General features: G+C 45.3%; 1 protein-coding gene across 1 annotated transcript; it reads right to left on the reverse strand.

The window, feature by feature from the left end:
• Positions 1–258: 258 nt before the first annotated feature.
• Positions 259–1,577, reverse strand: LOC149945684 (uncharacterized). Its single transcript, XM_090175587.1, has 4 exons — positions 1,241–1,577; positions 873–1,075; positions 596–755; positions 259–513 (listed from the first exon to the last, which is right to left on the reverse strand). The coding sequence occupies exons 2-4, from the start codon at positions 1,053–1,055 to the stop codon at positions 335–337; spliced, it is 522 nt and encodes a 173-aa protein (XP_090031713.1). The 5' UTR covers positions 1,056–1,075; positions 1,241–1,577; the 3' UTR covers positions 259–334.
• Positions 1,578–19,824: the final 18,247 nt, after the last annotated feature.

The raw sequence follows: 19,824 nt of genomic DNA on the forward strand, positions 1-19,824 counted from the left end.
TTATAGTTACCAACACCAAAGTTAACACTGTCCCAACAATTCCACCCCCTCGCCAACTACAAATCCACCCCCTCGCCAACTACAAAACCACCCCCTCGCCAACTACAAAACCACCCTTTCGCCAACTAAATGTAGTCACTTAACCAGCACAATACCTTACCTAATTCCCCAAATTTTAATTTAATTATTCGGTATAATGAATAACAAAATATTAATATTCATTTTTTATTCGATATAAAAACAGTAATTTTTGGCACAGCAATTTCAAATATATACAATCGTCTCCAAAAAAAAAGAGATTCGTCAAATAGGTAATTTGTAATTAACAGTTTTTCTACTCGTCTGATAATTCAGCTTCTGGTTTATCAACGCTTGCGTCTCTAGCTTCTTGGCTACTCTTTTTCTTTCTTTGCTCTCTTCCTCCTTCTCTGTCCCCTGAGTATCTGATCCACTTCTTCATAACTGTTTCAATATCATAAATTCTTGACCCTTTAACGTTACGTTGAACAGCTTCTGTAAATACATAAAGTTTTCAAACTCGTGAGAAAACTACATAGCAAGAATACAGTTTTTTTTAAAGAAAAATATAATTTACCTATTATGACATTTTTCGTTTTTAAAACTTGAAATGCGTGTTTTCCGTTCAAGCCAATCCAGTTGAACTTTAAAATCAAAGAATGCGAAAATACTGTCTTCAATATTCCACGGCATGTATCACCAATTTTGCGACCACCGATAGCTGATAACTTTCTCACCTAACAATGAATAAATCGTCAATTTAAAACAGATTTTTATCCAAGCCCCATTGCAAAAATAGAAAATCACGGGGCTGCGTTTTTGTATACCCTGTTTAAACTGGACTATTAACTTACCACTCTTTTTCTGATATCCTCATCATCCAGAAACATCTCCAACTTTTTCAAATCTTGAATGCTTTCAAGAGGTAGGCTTGGTGAACCATCAATTTCCGTATCGTCCAGGGTATAATTAGCCAATTGCTCTTGCGAGTTTATGATTTTATCCAATTTCACGTGTATGTCAGATAGCATTAACATTACAGATTTTTCGTATTTATCTAAAAATAAAGAAAGTTAAGTATTGTATATGAAAATTTAGTTTTCCTTTAAACTGTTAGACTACTTATGCGAAAAGTAGTTAATTAAAAAAATTTAATCTTAAAATTTTTTAACATCGTTTCTGCACTTATTTTTCAGTAGGTTATTTTACCATTTCACTATACCTTTAAATATACCATTGGAAAGGCTTGAATGGTGCCGCCTAGATAGAGATTGTTGATATTTATCCACACTTCCCGTTTCTTGAAAATAAATAAGGGTGTGCGAGTCCTGTTTTTTGAAATTCGAGTCGAGTCTCGAGTCTTAGAAACTTGGACTCGCGAGTCCTCGAGTCCAACTATTAAGGACTTGAACGAGTCCTCGAGTCCTAAAGAATTAGCTCTAAAGCTTTCGAGTCCAATACGAGTCCGGAATGTTTTTAACGAGTCCAATTCGAGTCCTAATTTTTATCGAGTTCAATTCGAGTCCTAAGTTATCGTGGCCAATTCGTCTGAAATTCATTTGTCGCTGTTTAAATAATCGCCGAGAAATAATGGACTTGCCCAATAATAATGGACTCGCCCAATAATAATGGACTCGCCCAATAATAATGGACTCGCCCAATAATAATGGACTCGCCCAATAATAATGGACTCGCCCAATAATAATGGACTCGCCCAATAATAATGGACTCGCCCAATAATAATGGACTCGCCCAATAATAATGGACTCGCCCAATAATAATGGACTCGCCCAATAATAATGGACTCGCCCAATAATAATGGACTCGCCCAATAATAATGGACTCGCCCAATAATAATGGACTCGCCCAATAATAATGGACTCGCCCAATAATAATGGACTCGCCCAATAATAATGGACTCGCCCAATAATAATGGACTCGCCCAATAATAATGGCCTCGCCCAATAATAATGGCCTCGCCCAATAATAATGGACTCGCCCAATAATAATGGACTCGCCCAATAATAATGGACTCGCCCAATAATAATGGACTCGCCCAATAATAATGGACTCGCCCAATAATAATGGACTCGCCCAATAATAATGGACTCGCCCAATAATAATGGACTCGCCCAATAATAATGGACTCGCCCAATAATAATGGACTCGCCCAATAATAATGGACTCGCCCAATAATAATGGACTCGCCCAATAATAATGGACTCGCCCAATAATAATGGACTCGCCCAATAATAATGGACTCGCCCAATAATAATGGACTCGCCCAATAATAATGGACTCGCCCAATAATAATGGACTCGCCCAATAATAATGGACTCGCCCAATAATAATGGACTCGCCCAATAATAATGGACTCGCCCAATAATAATGGACTCGCCCAATAATAATGGACTCGCCCAATAATAATGGACTCGCCCAATAATAATGGACTCGCCCAATAATAATGGACTCGCCCAATAATAATGGACTCGCCCAATAATTATGGACTCGCCCAATAATAATGGACTCGCCCAATAATAATGGACTCGCCCAATAATAATGGACTCGCCCAGTAATAATGGACTCGCCCAATAATAATGGACTCGCCGAGTAATAATGGACTCGCCCAATAATAATGGACTCGCCCAATAATAATGGACTCGCCGAGTAATAATGGACTCGCCGAGTAATAATGGACTCGCCCAATAATAATGGACTCGCCGAGTAATAATGGACTCGCCGAGTAATAATGGACTCGCCGAGTAATAATGGACTCGCCGAGTAATAATGGACTCGCCGAGTAATAATGGACTCGCCGAGTAATAATGGACTCGCCGAGTAATAATGGACTCGCCGAGTAATAATGGACTCGCCGAGTAATAATGGACTCGCCGAGTAATAATGGACTCGCCGAGTAATAATGGACTCGCCGAGTAATAATGGACTCGCCGAGTAATAATGGACTCGCCGAGTAATAATGGACTCGCCGAGTAATAATGGACTCGCCGAGTAATAATGGACTCGCCGAGTAATAATGGACTCGCCGAGTAATAATGGACTCGCCGAGTAATAATGGACTCGCCGAGTAATAATGGACTCGCCGAGTAATAATGGACTCGCCGAGTAATAATGGACTCGCCGAGTAATAATGGACTCGCCGAGTAATAATGGACTCGCCGAGTAATAATGGACTCGCCGAGTAATAATGGACTCGCCGAGTAATAATGGACTCGCCGAGTACTAATGGACTCGCCGAGTACTAATGGACTCGCCGAGTAATAATGGACTCGCCGAGTAATAATGGACTCGCCGAGTAATAATGGACTCGCCGAGTACTAATGGACTCGCCGAGTAATAATGGACTCGCCGAGTAATAATGGACTCGCCGAGTAATAATGGACTCGCCGAGTACTAATGGACTCGCCGAGTAATAATGGACTCGCCGAGTAATAATGGACTCGCCGAGTAATAATGGACTCGCCCAATAATAATGGACTCGCCCAATAATAATGGACTCGCCCAATAATAATGGACTCGCCCAATAATAATGGACTCGCCCAATAATAATGGACTCGCCCAATAATAATGGACTCGCCCAATAATAATGGACTCGCCGAGTAATAATGGACTCGCCGAGTAATAATGGACTCGCCGAGTAATAATGGACTCGCCGAGTAATAATGGACTCGCCCAATAATAATGAACTCGCCGAGTAATAATGGACTCGCCGAGTAATAATGGACTCGCCCAATAATAATGGACTCGCCCAATAATAATGGACTCGCCGAGTAATAATGGACTCGCCGAGTAATAATGGACTCGCCGAGTAATAATGGACTCGCCGAGTAATAATGGACTCGCCGAGTAATAATGGACTCGCCGAGTAATAATGGACTCGCCGAGTAATAATGGACTCGCCGAGTAATAATGGACTCGCCGAGTAATAATGGACTCGCCGAGTAATAATGGACTCGCCGAGTAATAATGGACTCGCCGAGTAATAATGGACTCGCCGAGTAATAATGGACTCGCCCAATAATAATGGACTCGCCGAGTAATAATGGACTCGCCCAATAATAATGGACTCGCCCAATAATAATGGACTCGCCGAGTAATAATGGACTCGCCCAATAATAATGGACTCGCCCAATAATAATGGACTCGCCCAATAATAATGGACTCGCCGAGTAATAATGGACTCGCCCAATAATAATGGACTCGCCGAGTAATAATGGACTCGCCCAATAATAATGGACTCGCCGAGTAATAATGGACTCGCCGAGTAATAATGGACTCGCCGAGTAATAATGGACTCGCCGAGTAATAATGGACTCGCCCAATAATAATGGACTCGCCCAATAATAATGGACTCGCCCAATAATAATGGACTCGCCGAGTAATAATGGACTCGCCCAATAATAATGGACTCGCCGAGTAATAATGGACTCGCCCAATAATAATGGACTCGCCGAGTAATAATGGACTCGCCGAGTAATAATGGACTCGCCGAGTAATAATGGACTCGCCGAGTAATAATGGACTCGCCCAATAATAATGGACTCGCCGAGTAATAATGGACTCGCCGAGTAATAATGGACTCGCCCAATAATAATGGACTCGCCGAGTAATAATGGACTCGCCGAGTAATAATGGACTCGCCGAGTAATAATGGACTCGCCGAGTAATAATGGACTCGCCGAGTAATAATGGACTCGCCGAGTAATAATGGACTCGCCGAGTAATAATGGACTCGCCGAGTAATAATGGACTCGCCGAGTAATAATGGACTCGCCGAGTAATAATGGACTCGCCGAGTAATAATGGACTCGCCGAGTAATAATGGACTCGCCGAGTAATAATGGACTCGCCGAGTAATAATGGACTCGCCGAGTAATAATGGACTCGCCGAGTAATAATGGACTCGCCGAGTAATAATGGACTCGCCGAGTAATAATGGACTCGCCGAGTAATAATGGACTCGCCGAGTAATAATGGACTCGCCGAGTAATAATGGACTCGCCGAGTAATAATGGACTCGCCGAGTAATAATGGACTCGCCGAGTAATAATGGACTCGCCGAGTAATAATGGACTCGCCGAGTAATAATGGACTCGCCGAGTAATAATGGACTCGCCGAGTAATAATGGACTCGCCGAGTAATAATGGACTCGCCGAGTAATAATGGACTCGCCGAGTAATAATGGACTCGCCGAGTAATAATGGACTCGCCGAGTAATAATGGACTCGCCGAGTAATAATGGACTCGCCGAGTAATAATGGACTCGCCGAGTAATAATGGACTCGCCGAGTAATAATGGACTCGCCGAGTAATAATGGACTCGCCGAGTAATAATGGACTCGCCGAGTAATAATGGACTCGCCGAGTAATAATGGACTCGCCGAGTAATAATGGACTCGCCGAGTAATAATGGACTCGCCGAGTAATAATGGACTCGCCGAGTAATAATGGACTCGCCGAGTAATAATGGACTCGCCGAGTAATAATGGACTCGCCGAGTAATAATGGACTCGCCGAGTAATAATGGACTCGCCGAGTAATAATGGACTCGCCGAGTAATAATGGACTCGCCGAGTAATAATGGACTCGCCGAGTAATAATGGACTCGCCGAGTAATAATGGACTCGCCGAGTAATAATGGACTCGCCGAGTAATAATGGACTCGCCGAGTAATAATGGACTCGCCGAGTAATAATGGACTCGCCGAGTAATAATGGACTCGCCGAGTAATAATGGACTCGCCGAGTAATAATGGACTCGCCGAGTAATAATGGACTCGCCGAGTAATAATGGACTCGCCGAGTAATAATGGACTCGCCGAGTAATAATGGACTCGCCGAGTAATAATGGACTCGCCGAGTAATAATGGACTCGCCGAGTAATAATGGACTCGCCGAGTAATAATGGACTCGCCGAGTAATAATGGACTCGCCGAGTAATAATGGACTCGCCGAGTAATAATGGACTCGCCGAGTAATAATGGACTCGCCGAGTAATAATGGACTCGCCGAGTAATAATGGACTCGCCGAGTAATAATGGACTCGCCGAGTAATAATGGACTCGCCGAGTAATAATGGACTCGCCGAGTAATAATGGACTCGCCGAGTAATAATGGACTCGCCGAGTAATAATGGACTCGCCGAGTAATAATGGACTCGCCGAGTAATAATGGACTCGCCGAGTAATAATGGACTCGCCGAGTAATAATGGACTCGCCGAGTAATAATGGACTCGCCGAGTAATAATGGACTCGCCGAGTAATAATGGACTCGCCGAGTAATAATGGACTCGCCGAGTAATAATGGACTCGCCGAGTAATAATGGACTCGCCGAGTAATAATGGACTCGCCGAGTAATAATGGACTCGCCGAGTAATAATGGACTCGCCGAGTAATAATGGACTCGCCGAGTAATAATGGACTCGCCGAGTAATAATGGACTCGCCGAGTAATAATGGACTCGCCCAATAATAATGGACTCGCCCAATAATAATGGACTCGCCCAATAATAATGGACTCGCCCAATAATAATGGACTCGCCCAATAATAATGGACTCGCCGAGTAATAATGGACTCGCCCAATAATAATGGACTCGCCGAGTAATAATGGACTCGCCGAGTAATAATGGACTCGCCGAGTAATAATGGACTCGCCGAGTAATAATGGACTCGCCGAGTAATAATGGACTCGCCGAGTAATAATGGACTCGCCGAGTAATAATGGACTCGCCGAGTAATAATGGACTCGCCGAGTAATAATGGACTCGCCGAGTAATAATGGACTCGCCGAGTAATAATGGACTCGCCCAATAATAATGGACTCGCCCAATAATAATGGACTCGCCCAATAATAATGGACTCGCCCAATAATAATGGACTCGCCCAATAATAATGGACTCGCCCAATAATAATGGACTCGCCGAGTAATAATGGACTCGCCCAATAATAATGGACTCGCCGAGTAATAATGGACTCGCCGAGTAATAATGGACTCGCCGAGTAATAATGGACTCGCCGAGTAATAATGGACTCGCCGAGTAATAATGGACTCGCCCAATAATAATGGACTCGCCCAATAATAATGGACTCGCCCAATAATAATGGACTCGCCCAATAATAATGGACTCGCCCAATAATAATGGACTCGCCCAATAATAATGGACTCGCCCAATAATAATGGACTCGCCCAATAATAATGGACTCGCCCAATAATAATGGACTCGCCCAATAATAATGGACTCGCCCAATAATAATGGACTCGCCCAATAATAATGGACTCGCCCAATAATAATGGACTCGCCCAATAATAATGGACTCGCCGAGTAATAATGGACTCGCCGAGTAATAATGGACTCGCCGAGTAATAATGGACTCGCCGAGTAATAATGGACTCGCCCAATAATAATGGACTCGCCGAATAATAATGGACTCGCCCAATAATAATGGACTCGCCCAATAATAATGGACTCGCCCAATAATAATGGACTCGCCCAATAATAATGGACTCGCCGAGTAATAATGGACTCGCCGAGTAATAATGGACTCGCCGAGTAATAATGGACTCGCCGAGTAATAATGGACTCGCCCAATAATAATGGACTCGCCGAATAATAATGGACTCGCCCAATAATAATGGACTCGCCCAATAATAATGGACTCGCCCAATAATAATGGACTCGCCCAATAATAATGGACTCGCCCAATAATAATGGACTCGCCCAATAATAATGGACTCGCCCAATAATAATGGACTCGCCCAATAATAATGGACTCGCCGAGTAATAATGGACTCGCCCAATAATAATGGACTCGCCGAGTAATAATGGACTCGCCGAGTAATAATGGACTCGCCCAATAATAATGGACTCGCCGAGTAATAATGGACTCGCCCAATAATAATGGACTCGCCGAATAATAATGGACTCGCCCAATAATAATGGACTCGCCCAATAATAATGGACTCGCCCAATAATAATGGACTCGCCCAATAATAATGGACTCGCCCAATAATAATGGACTCGCCGAGTAATAATGGACTCGCCGAGTAATAATGGACTCGCCGAGTAATAATGGACTCGCCGAGTAATAATGGACTCGCCCAATAATAATGAACTCGCCGAGTAATAATGGACTCGCCGAGTAATAATGGACTCGCCCAATAATAATGGACTCGCCCAATAATAATGGACTCGCCGAGTAATAATGGACTCGCCGAGTAATAATGGACTCGCCGAGTAATAATGGACTCGCCGAGTAATAATGGACTCGCCGAGTAATAATGGACTCGCCGAGTAATAATGGACTCGCCGAGTAATAATGGACTCGCCGAGTAATAATGGACTCGCCGAGTAATAATGGACTCGCCGAGTAATAATGGACTCGCCGAGTAATAATGGACTCGCCGAGTAATAATGGACTCGCCGAGTAATAATGGACTCGCCCAATAATAATGGACTCGCCGAGTAATAATGGACTCGCCCAATAATAATGGACTCGCCCAATAATAATGGACTCGCCGAGTAATAATGGACTCGCCCAATAATAATGGACTCGCCCAATAATAATGGACTCGCCCAATAATAATGGACTCGCCGAGTAATAATGGACTCGCCCAATAATAATGGACTCGCCGAGTAATAATGGACTCGCCCAATAATAATGGACTCGCCGAGTAATAATGGACTCGCCGAGTAATAATGGACTCGCCGAGTAATAATGGACTCGCCGAGTAATAATGGACTCGCCCAATAATAATGGACTCGCCCAATAATAATGGACTCGCCCAATAATAATGGACTCGCCGAGTAATAATGGACTCGCCCAATAATAATGGACTCGCCGAGTAATAATGGACTCGCCCAATAATAATGGACTCGCCGAGTAATAATGGACTCGCCGAGTAATAATGGACTCGCCGAGTAATAATGGACTCGCCGAGTAATAATGGACTCGCCGAGTAATAATGGACTCGCCGAGTAATAATGGACTCGCCGAGTAATAATGGACTCGCCCAATAATAATGGACTCGCCGAGTAATAATGGACTCGCCGAGTAATAATGGACTCGCCGAGTAATAATGGACTCGCCGAGTAATAATGGACTCGCCGAGTAATAATGGACTCGCCGAGTAATAATGGACTCGCCGAGTAATAATGGACTCGCCGAGTAATAATGGACTCGCCGAGTAATAATGGACTCGCCGAGTAATAATGGACTCGCCGAGTAATAATGGACTCGCCGAGTAATAATGGACTCGCCGAGTAATAATGGACTCGCCGAGTAATAATGGACTCGCCGAGTAATAATGGACTCGCCGAGTAATAATGGACTCGCCGAGTAATAATGGACTCGCCGAGTAATAATGGACTCGCCGAGTAATAATGGACTCGCCGAGTAATAATGGACTCGCCGAGTAATAATGGACTCGCCGAGTAATAATGGACTCGCCGAGTAATAATGGACTCGCCGAGTAATAATGGACTCGCCGAGTAATAATGGACTCGCCGAGTAATAATGGACTCGCCGAGTAATAATGGACTCGCCGAGTAATAATGGACTCGCCGAGTAATAATGGACTCGCCGAGTAATAATGGACTCGCCGAGTAATAATGGACTCGCCGAGTAATAATGGACTCGCCGAGTAATAATGGACTCGCCGAGTAATAATGGACTCGCCGAGTAATAATGGACTCGCCGAGTAATAATGGACTCGCCGAGTAATAATGGACTCGCCGAGTAATAATGGACTCGCCGAGTAATAATGGACTCGCCGAGTAATAATGGACTCGCCGAGTAATAATGGACTCGCCGAGTAATAATGGACTCGCCGAGTAATAATGGACTCGCCGAGTAATAATGGACTCGCCGAGTAATAATGGACTCGCCGAGTAATAATGGACTCGCCGAGTAATAATGGACTCGCCGAGTAATAATGGACTCGCCGAGTAATAATGGACTCGCCGAGTAATAATGGACTCGCCGAGTAATAATGGACTCGCCGAGTAATAATGGACTCGCCGAGTAATAATGGACTCGCCGAGTAATAATGGACTCGCCGAGTAATAATGGACTCGCCGAGTAATAATGGACTCGCCGAGTAATAATGGACTCGCCGAGTAATAATGGACTCGCCGAGTAATAATGGACTCGCCGAGTAATAATGGACTCGCCGAGTAATAATGGACTCGCCGAGTAATAATGGACTCGCCGAGTAATAATGGACTCGCCGAGTAATAATGGACTCGCCGAGTAATAATGGACTCGCCGAGTAATAATGGACTCGCCGAGTAATAATGGACTCGCCGAGTAATAATGGACTCGCCGAGTAATAATGGACTCGCCGAGTAATAATGGACTCGCCGAGTAATAATGGACTCGCCGAGTAATAATGGACTCGCCGAGTAATAATGGACTCGCCGAGTAATAATGGACTCGCCGAGTAATAATGGACTCGCCGAGTAATAATGGACTCGCCGAGTAATAATGGACTCGCCGAGTAATAATGGACTCGCCGAGTAATAATGGACTCGCCGAGTAATAATGGACTCGCCGAGTAATAATGGACTCGCCGAGTAATAATGGACTCGCCGAGTAATAATGGACTCGCCGAGTAATAATGGACTCGCCGAGTAATAATGGACTCGCCGAGTAATAATGGACTCGCCGAGTAATAATGGACTCGCCGAGTAATAATGGACTCGCCGAGTAATAATGGACTCGCCGAGTAATAATGGACTCGCCGAGTAATAATGGACTCGCCCAATAATAATGGACTCGCCCAATAATAATGGACTCGCCCAATAATAATGGACTCGCCCAATAATAATGGACTCGCCCAATAATAATGGACTCGCCCAATAATAATGGACTCGCCGAGTAATAATGGACTCGCCCAATAATAATGGACTCGCCGAGTAATAATGGACTCGCCGAGTAATAATGGACTCGCCGAGTAATAATGGACTCGCCGAGTAATAATGGACTCGCCGAGTAATAATGGACTCGCCGAGTAATAATGGACTCGCCCAATAATAATGGACTCGCCCAATAATAATGGACTCGCCCAATAATAATGGACTCGCCCAATAATAATGGACTCGCCGAGTAATAATGGACTCGCCCAATAATAATGGACTCGCCGAGTAATAATGGACTCGCCGAGTAATAATGGACTCGCCGAGTAATAATGGACTCGCCGAGTAATAATGGACTCGCCGAGTAATAATGGACTCGCCGAGTAATAATGGACTCGCCGAGTAATAATGGACTCGCCGAGTAATAATGGACTCGCCGAGTAATAATGGACTCGCCGAGTAATAATGGACTCGCCGAGTAATAATGGACTCGCCGAGTAATAATGGACTCGCCGAGTAATAATGGACTCGCCGAGTAATAATGGACTCGCCGAGTAATAATGGACTCGCCGAGTAATAATGGACTCGCCGAGTAATAATGGACTCGCCGAGTAATAATGGACTCGCCGAGTAATAATGGACTCGCCGAGTAATAATGGACTCGCCGAGTAATAATGGACTCGCCGAGTAATAATGGACTCGCCCAATAATAATGGACTCGCCCAATAATAATGGACTCGCCCAATAATAATGGACTCGCCCAATAATAATGGACTCGCCCAATAATAATGGACTCGCCCAATAATAATGGACTCGCCGAGTAATAATGGACTCGCCCAATAATAATGGACTCGCCGAGTAATAATGGACTCGCCGAGTAATAATGGACTCGCCCAATAATAATGGACTCGCCCAATAATAATGGACTCGCCCAATAATAATGGACTCGCCCAATAATAATGGACTCGCCCAATAATAATGGACTCGCCCAATAATAATGGACTCGCCCAATAATAATGGACTCGCCCAATAATAATGGACTCGCCCAATAATAATGGACTCGCCCAATAATAATGGACTCGCCGAGTAATAATGGACTCGCCGAGTAATAATGGACTCGCCGAGTAATAATGGACTCGCCGAGTAATAATGGACTCGCCCAATAATAATGGACTCGCCGAATAATAATGGACTCGCCCAATAATAATGGACTCGCCCAATAATAATGGACTCGCCCAATAATAATGGACTCGCCCAATAATAATGGACTCGCCGAGTAATAATGGACTCGCCGAGTAATAATGGACTCGCCGAGTAATAATGGACTCGCCGAGTAATAATGGACTCGCCCAATAATAATGGACTCGCCGAATAATAATGGACTCGCCCAATAATAATGGACTCGCCCAATAATAATGGACTCGCCCAATAATAATGGACTCGCCCAATAATAATGGACTCGCCCAATAATAATGGACTCGCCCAATAATAATGGACTCGCCCAATAATAATGGACTCGCCCAATAATAATGGACTCGCCCAATAATAATGGACTCGCCGAGTAATAATGGACTCGCCCAATAATAATGGACTCGCCGAGTAATAATGGACTCGCCGAGTAATAATGGACTCGCCCAATAATAATGGACTCGCCGAGTAATAATGGACTCGCCCAATAATAATGGACTCGCCGAATAATAATGGACTCGCCCAATAATAATGGACTCGCCCAATAATAATGGACTCGCCCAATAATAATGGACTCGCCCAATAATAATGGACTCGCCCAATAATAATGGACTCGCCCAATAATAATGGACTCGCCGAGTAATAATGGACTCGCCGAGTAATAATGGACTCGCCGAGTAATAATGGACTCGCCGAGTAATAATGGACTCGCCGAGTAATAATGGACTCGCCGAGTAATAATGGACTCGCCGAGTAATAATGGACTCGCCGAGTAATAATGGACTCGCCGAGTAATAATGGACTCGCCGAGTAATAATGGACTCGCCGAGTAATAATGGACTCGCCGAGTAATAATGGACTCGCCGAGTAATAATGGACTCGCCGAGTAATAATGGACTCGCCGAGTAATAATGGACTCGCCGAGTAATAATGGACTCGCCGAGTAATAATGGACTCGCCGAGTAATAATGGACTCGCCGAGTAATAATGGACTCGCCGAGTAATAATGGACTCGCCGAGTAATAATGGACTCGCCGAGTAATAATGGACTCGCCGAGTAATAATGGACTCGCCGAGTAATAATGGACTCGCCGAGTAATAATGGACTCGCCGAGTAATAATGGACTCGCCGAGTAATAATGGACTCGCCGAGTAATAATGGACTCGCCGAGTAATAATGGACTCGCCGAGTAATAATGGACTCGCCCAATAATAATGGACTCGCCCAATAATAATGGACTCGCCGAGTAATAATGGACTCGCCGAGTAATAATGGACTCGCCGAGTAATAATGGACTCGCCGAGTAATAATGGACTCGCCGAGTAATAATGGACTCGCCGAGTAATAATGGACTCGCCGAGTAATAATGGACTCGCCGAGTAATAATGGACTCGCCGAGTAATAATGGACTCGCCGAGTAATAATGGACTCGCCGAGTAATAATGGACTCGCCGAGTAATAATGGACTCGCCGAGTAATAATGGACTCGCCGAGTAATAATGGACTCGCCGAGTAATAATGGACTCGCCGAGTAATAATGGACTCGCCGAGTAATAATGGACTCGCCGAGTAATAATGGACTCGCCGAGTAATAATGGACTCGCCGAGTAATAATGGACTCGCCGAGTAATAATGGACTCGCCGAGTAATAATGGACTCGCCGAGTAATAATGGACTCGCCGAGTAATAATGGACTCGCCGAGTAATAATGGACTCGCCGAGTAATAATGGACTCGCCGAGTAATAATGGACTCGCCGAGTAATAATGGACTCGCCGAGTAATAATGGACTCGCCGAGTAATAATGGACTCGCCGAGTAATAATGGACTCGCCGAGTAATAATGGACTCGCCGAGTAATAATGGACTCGCCGAGTAATAATGGACTCGCCGAGTAATAATGGACTCGCCGAGTAATAATGGACTCGCCGAGTAATAATGGACTCGCCGAGTAATAATGGACTCGCCGAGTAATAATGGACTCGCCGAGTAATAATGGACTCGCCGAGTAATAATGGACTCGCCGAGTAATAATGGACTCGCCGAGTAATAATGGACTCGCCGAGTAATAATGGACTCGCCGAGTAATAATGGACTCGCCGAGTAATAATGGACTCGCCGAGTAATAATGGACTCGCCGAGTAATAATGGACTCGCCGAGTAATAATGGACTCGCCGAGTAATAATGGACTCGCCGAGTAATAATGGACTCGCCGAGTAATAATGGACTCGCCGAGTAATAATGGACTCGCCGAGTAATAATGGACTCGCCGAGTAATAATGGACTCGCCGAGTAATAATGGACTCGCCGAGTAATAATGGACTCGCCGAGTAATAATGGACTCGCCGAGTAATAATGGACTCGCCGAGTAATAATGGACTCGCCGAGTAATAATGGACTCGCCGAGTAATAATGGACTCGCCGAGTAATAATGGACTCGCCGAGTAATAATGGACTCGCCGAGTAATAATGGACTCGCCGAGTAATAATGGACTCGCCGAGTAATAATGGACTCGCCGAGTAATAATGGACTCGCCGAGTAATAATGGACTCGCCGAGTAATAATGGACTCGCCGAGTAATAATGGACTCGCCGAGTAATAATGGACTCGCCGAGTAATAATGGACTCGCCGAGTAATAATGGACTCGCCGAGTAATAATGGACTCGCCGAGTAATAATGGACTCGCCGAGTAATAATGGACTCGCCGAGTAATAATGGACTCGCCGAGTAATAATGGACTCGCCGAGTAATAATGGACTCGCCGAGTAATAATGGACTCGCCGAGTAATAATGGACTCGCCGAGTAATAATGGACTCGCCGAGTAATAATGGACTCGCCGAGTAATAATGGACTCGCCGAGTAATAATGGACTCGCCGAGTAATAATGGACTCGCCGAGTAATAATGGACTCGCCGAGTAATAATGGACTCGCCGAGTAATAATGGACTCGCCGAGTAATAATGGACTCGCCGAGTAATAATGGACTCGCCGAGTAATAATGGACTCGCCGAGTAATAATGGACTCGCCGAGTAATAATGGACTCGCCGAGTAATAATGGACTCGCCGAGTAATAATGGACTCGCCGAGTAATAATGGACTCGCCGAGTAATAATGGACTCGCCGAGTAATAATGGACTCGCCGAGTAATAATGGACTCGCCGAGTAATAATGGACTCGCCGAGTAATAATGGACTCGCCGAGTAATAATGGACTCGCCGAGTAATAATGGACTCGCCGAGTAATAATGGACTCGCCGAGTAATAATGGACTCGCCGAGTAATAATGGACTCGCCGAGTAATAATGGACTCGCCGAGTAATAATGGACTCGCCGAGTAATAATGGACTCGCCGAGTAATAATGGACTCGCCGAGTAATAATGGACTCGCCGAGTAATAATGGACTCGCCGAGTAATAATGGACTCGCCGAGTAATAATGGACTCGCCGAGTAATAATGGACTCGCCGAGTAATAATGGACTCGCCGAGTAATAATGGACTCGCCGAGTAATAATGGACTCGCCGAGTAATAATGGACTCGCCGAGTAATAATGGACTCGCCGAGTAATAATGGACTCGCCGAGTAATAATGGACTCGCCGAGTAATAATGGACTCGCCGAGTAATAATGGACTCGCCGAGTAATAATGGACTCGCCGAGTAATAATGGACTCGCCGAGTAATAATGGACTCGCCGAGTAATAATGGACTCGCCGAGTAATAATGGACTCGCCGAGTAATAATGGACTCGCCGAGTAATAATGGACTCGCCGAGTAATAATGGACTCGCCGAGTAATAATGGACTCGCCGAGTAATAATGGACTCGCCGAGTAATAATGGACTCGCCGAGTAATAATGGACTCGCCGAGTAATAATGGACTCGCCGAGTAATAATGGACTCGCCGAGTAATAATGGACTCGCCGAGTAATAATGGACTCGCCGAGTAATAATGGACTCGCCGAGTAATAATGGACTCGCCGAGTAATAATGGACTCGCCGAGTAATAATGGACTCGCCGAGTAATAATGGACTCGCCGAGTAATAATGGACTCGCCGAGTAATAATGGACTCGCCGAGTAATAATGGACTCGCCGAGTAATAATGGACTCGCCGAGTAATAATGGACTCGCCGAGTAATAATGGACTCGCCGAGTAATAATGGACTCGCCGAGTAATAATGGACTCGCCGAGTAATAATGGACTCGCCGAGTAATAATGGACTCGCCGAGTAATAATGGACTCGCCGAGTAATAATGGACTCGCCGAGTAATAATGGACTCGCCGAGTAATAATGGACTCGCCGAGTAATAATGGACTCGCCGAGTAATAATGGACTCGCCGAGTAATAATGGACTCGCCGAGTAATAATGGACTCGCCGAGTAATAATGGACTCGCCGAGTAATAATGGACTCGCCGAGTAATAATGGACTCGCCGAGTAATAATGGACTCGCCGAGTAATAATGGACTCGCCGAGTAATAATGGACTCGCCGAGTAATAATGGACTCGCCGAGTAATAATGGACTCGCCGAGTAATAATGGACTCGCCGAGTAATAATGGACTCGCCGAGTAATAATGGACTCGCCGAGTAATAATGGACTCGCCGAGTAATAATGGACTCGCCGAGTAATAATGGACTCGCCGAGTAATAATGGACTCGCCGAGTAATAATGGACTCGCCGAGTAATAATGGACTCGCCGAGTAATAATGGACTCGCCGAGTAATAATGGACTCGCCGAGTAATAATGGACTCGCCGAGTAATAATGGACTCGCCGAGTAATAATGGACTCGCCGAGTAATAATGGACTCGCCGAGTAATAATGGACTCGCCGAGTAATAATGGACTCGCCGAGTAATAATGGACTCGCCGAGTAATAATGGACTCGCCGAGTAATAATGGACTCGCCGAGTAATAATGGACTCGCCGAGTAATAATGGACTCGCCGAGTAATAATGGACTCGCCGAGTAATAATGGACTCGCCGAGTAATAATGGACTCGCCGAGTAATAATGGACTCGCCGAGTAATAATGGACTCGCCGAGTAATAATGGACTCGCCGAGTAATAATGGACTCGCCGAGTAATAATGGACTCGCCGAGTAATAATGGACTCGCCGAGTAATAATGGACTCGCCGAGTAATAATGGACTCGCCGAGTAATAATGGACTCGCCGAGTAATAATGGACTCGCCGAGTAATAATGGACTCGCCGAGTAATAATGGACTCGCCGAGTAATAATGGACTCGCCGAGTAATAATGGACTCGCCGAGTAATAATGGACTCGCCGAGTAATAATGGACTCGCCGAGTAATAATGGACTCGCCGAGTAATAATGGACTCGCCGAGTAATAATGGACTCGCCGAGTAATAATGGACTCGCCGAGTAATAATGGACTCGCCGAGTAATAATGGACTCGCCGAGTAATAATGGACTCGCCGAGTAATAATGGACTCGCCGAGTAATAATGGACTCGCCGAGTAATAATGGACTCGCCGAGTAATAATGGACTCGCCGAGTAATAATGGACTCGCCGAGTAATAATGGACTCGCCGAGTAATAATGGACTCGCCGAGTAATAATGGACTCGCCGAGTAATAATGGACTCGCCGAGTAATAATGGACTCGCCGAGTAATAATGGACTCGCCGAGTAATAATGGACTCGCCGAGTAATAATGGACTCGCCGAGTAATAATGGACTCGCCGAGTAATAATGGACTCGCCGAGTAATAATGGACTCGCCGAGTAATAATGGACTCGCCGAGTAATAATGGACTCGCCGAGTAATAATGGACTCGCCGAGTAATAATGGACTCGCCGAGTAATAATGGACTCGCCGAGTAATAATGGACTCGCCGAGTAATAATGGACTCGCCGAGTAATAATGGACTCGCCGAGTAATAATGGACTCGCCGAGTAATAATGGACTCGCCGAGTAATAATGGACTCGCCGAGTAATAATGGACTCGCCGAGTAATAATGGACTCGCCGAGTAATAATGGACTCGCCGAGTAATAATGGACTCGCCGAGTAATAATGGACTCGCCGAGTAATAATGGACTCGCCGAGTAATAATGGACTCGCCGAGTAATAATGGACTCGCCGAGTAATAATGGACTCGCCGAGTAATAATGGACTCGCCGAGTAATAATGGACTCGCCGAGTAATAATGGACTCGCCGAGTAATAATGGACTCGCCGAGTAATAATGGACTCGCCGAGTAATAATGGACTCGCCGAGTAATAATGGACTCGCCGAGTAATAATGGACTCGCCGAGTAATAATGGACTCGCCGAGTAATAATGGACTCGCCGAGTAATAATGGACTCGCCGAGTAATAATGGACTCGCCGAGTAATAATGGACTCGCCGAGTAATAATGGACTCGCCGAGTAATAATGGACTCGCCGAGTAATAATGGACTCGCCGAGTAATAATGGACTCGCCGAGTAATAATGGACTCGCCGAGTAATAATGGACTCGCCGAGTAATAATGGACTCGCCGAGTAATAATGGACTCGCCGAGTAATAATGGACTCGCCGAGTAATAATGGACTCGCCGAGTAATAATGGACTCGCCGAGTAATAATGGACTCGCCGAGTAATAATGGACTCGCCGAGTAATAATGGACTCGCCGAGTAATAATGGACTCGCCGAGTAATAATGGACTCGCCGAGTAATAATGGACTCGCCGAGTAATAATGGACTCGCCGAGTAATAATGGACTCGCCGAGTAATAATGGACTCGCCGAGTAATAATGGACTCGCCGAGTAATAATGGACTCGCCGAGTAATAATGGACTCGCCGAGTAATAATGGACTCGCCGAGTAATAATGGACTCGCCGAGTAATAATGGACTCGCCGAGTAATAATGGACTCGCCGAGTAATAATGGACTCGCCGAGTAATAATGGACTCGCCGAGTAATAATGGACTCGCCGAGTAATAATGGACTCGCCGAGTAATAATGGACTCGCCGAGTAATAATGGACTCGCCGAGTAATAATGGACTCGCCGAGTAATAATGGACTCGCCGAGTAATAATGGACTCGCCGAGTAATAATGGACTCGCCGAGTAATAATGGACTCGCCGAGTAATAATGGACTCGCCGAGTAATAATGGACTCGCCGAGTAATAATGGACTCGCCGAGTAATAATGGACTCGCCGAGTAATAATGGACTCGCCGAGTAATAATGGACTCGCCGAGTAATAATGGACTCGCCGAGTAATAATGGACTCGCCGAGTAATAATGGACTCGCCGAGTAATAATGGACTCGCCGAGTAATAATGGACTCGCCGAGTAATAATGGACTCGCCGAGTAATAATGGACTCGCCGAGTAATAATGGACTCGCCGAGTAATAATGGACTCGCCGAGTAATAATGGACTCGCCGAGTAATAATGGACTCGCCGAGTAATAATGGACTCGCCGAGTAATAATGGACTCGCCGAGTAATAATGGACTCGCCGAGTAATAATGGACTCGCCGAGTAATAATGGACTCGCCGAGTAATAATGGACTCGCCGAGTAATAATGGACTCGCCGAGTAATAATGGACTCGCCGAGTAATAATGGACTCGCCGAGTAATAATGGACTCGCCGAGTAATAATGGACTCGCCGAGTAATAATGGACTCGCCGAGTAATAATGGACTCGCCGAGTAATAATGGACTCGCCGAGTAATAATGGACTCGCCGAGTAATAATGGACTCGCCGAGTAATAATGGACTCGCCGAG

The sequence above is a fragment of the Leiobunum rupestre genome, chromosome 5, assembly GCF_980474605.1.
Source record: "Leiobunum rupestre chromosome 5, qqLeiRupe1.1.hap1, whole genome shotgun sequence".
In the NCBI taxonomy this organism is placed as follows: Eukaryota; Metazoa; Arthropoda; class Arachnida; order Opiliones; family Sclerosomatidae; genus Leiobunum; species Leiobunum rupestre.

What these genes read in the sequence shown, in the direction of transcription:
- LOC149945684 (XM_090175587.1), bottom strand. Translation starts at nt 1,055, where the DNA reads ATGTTAATGCTATCTGACATACACGTGAAATTGGATAAAATCATAAAC. An exon ending in AGGATATCAGAAAAAGAGTG is followed by an intron (nt 756 to 872) that starts GTAAGTTAATAG and finishes ATTCATTGTTAG; the next exon opens with GTGAGAAAGTTATCAGCTAT. An exon ending in AACGAAAAATGTCATAATAG is followed by an intron (nt 514 to 595) that starts GTAAATTATATT and finishes ATGTATTTACAG; the next exon opens with AAGCTGTTCAACGTAACGTT.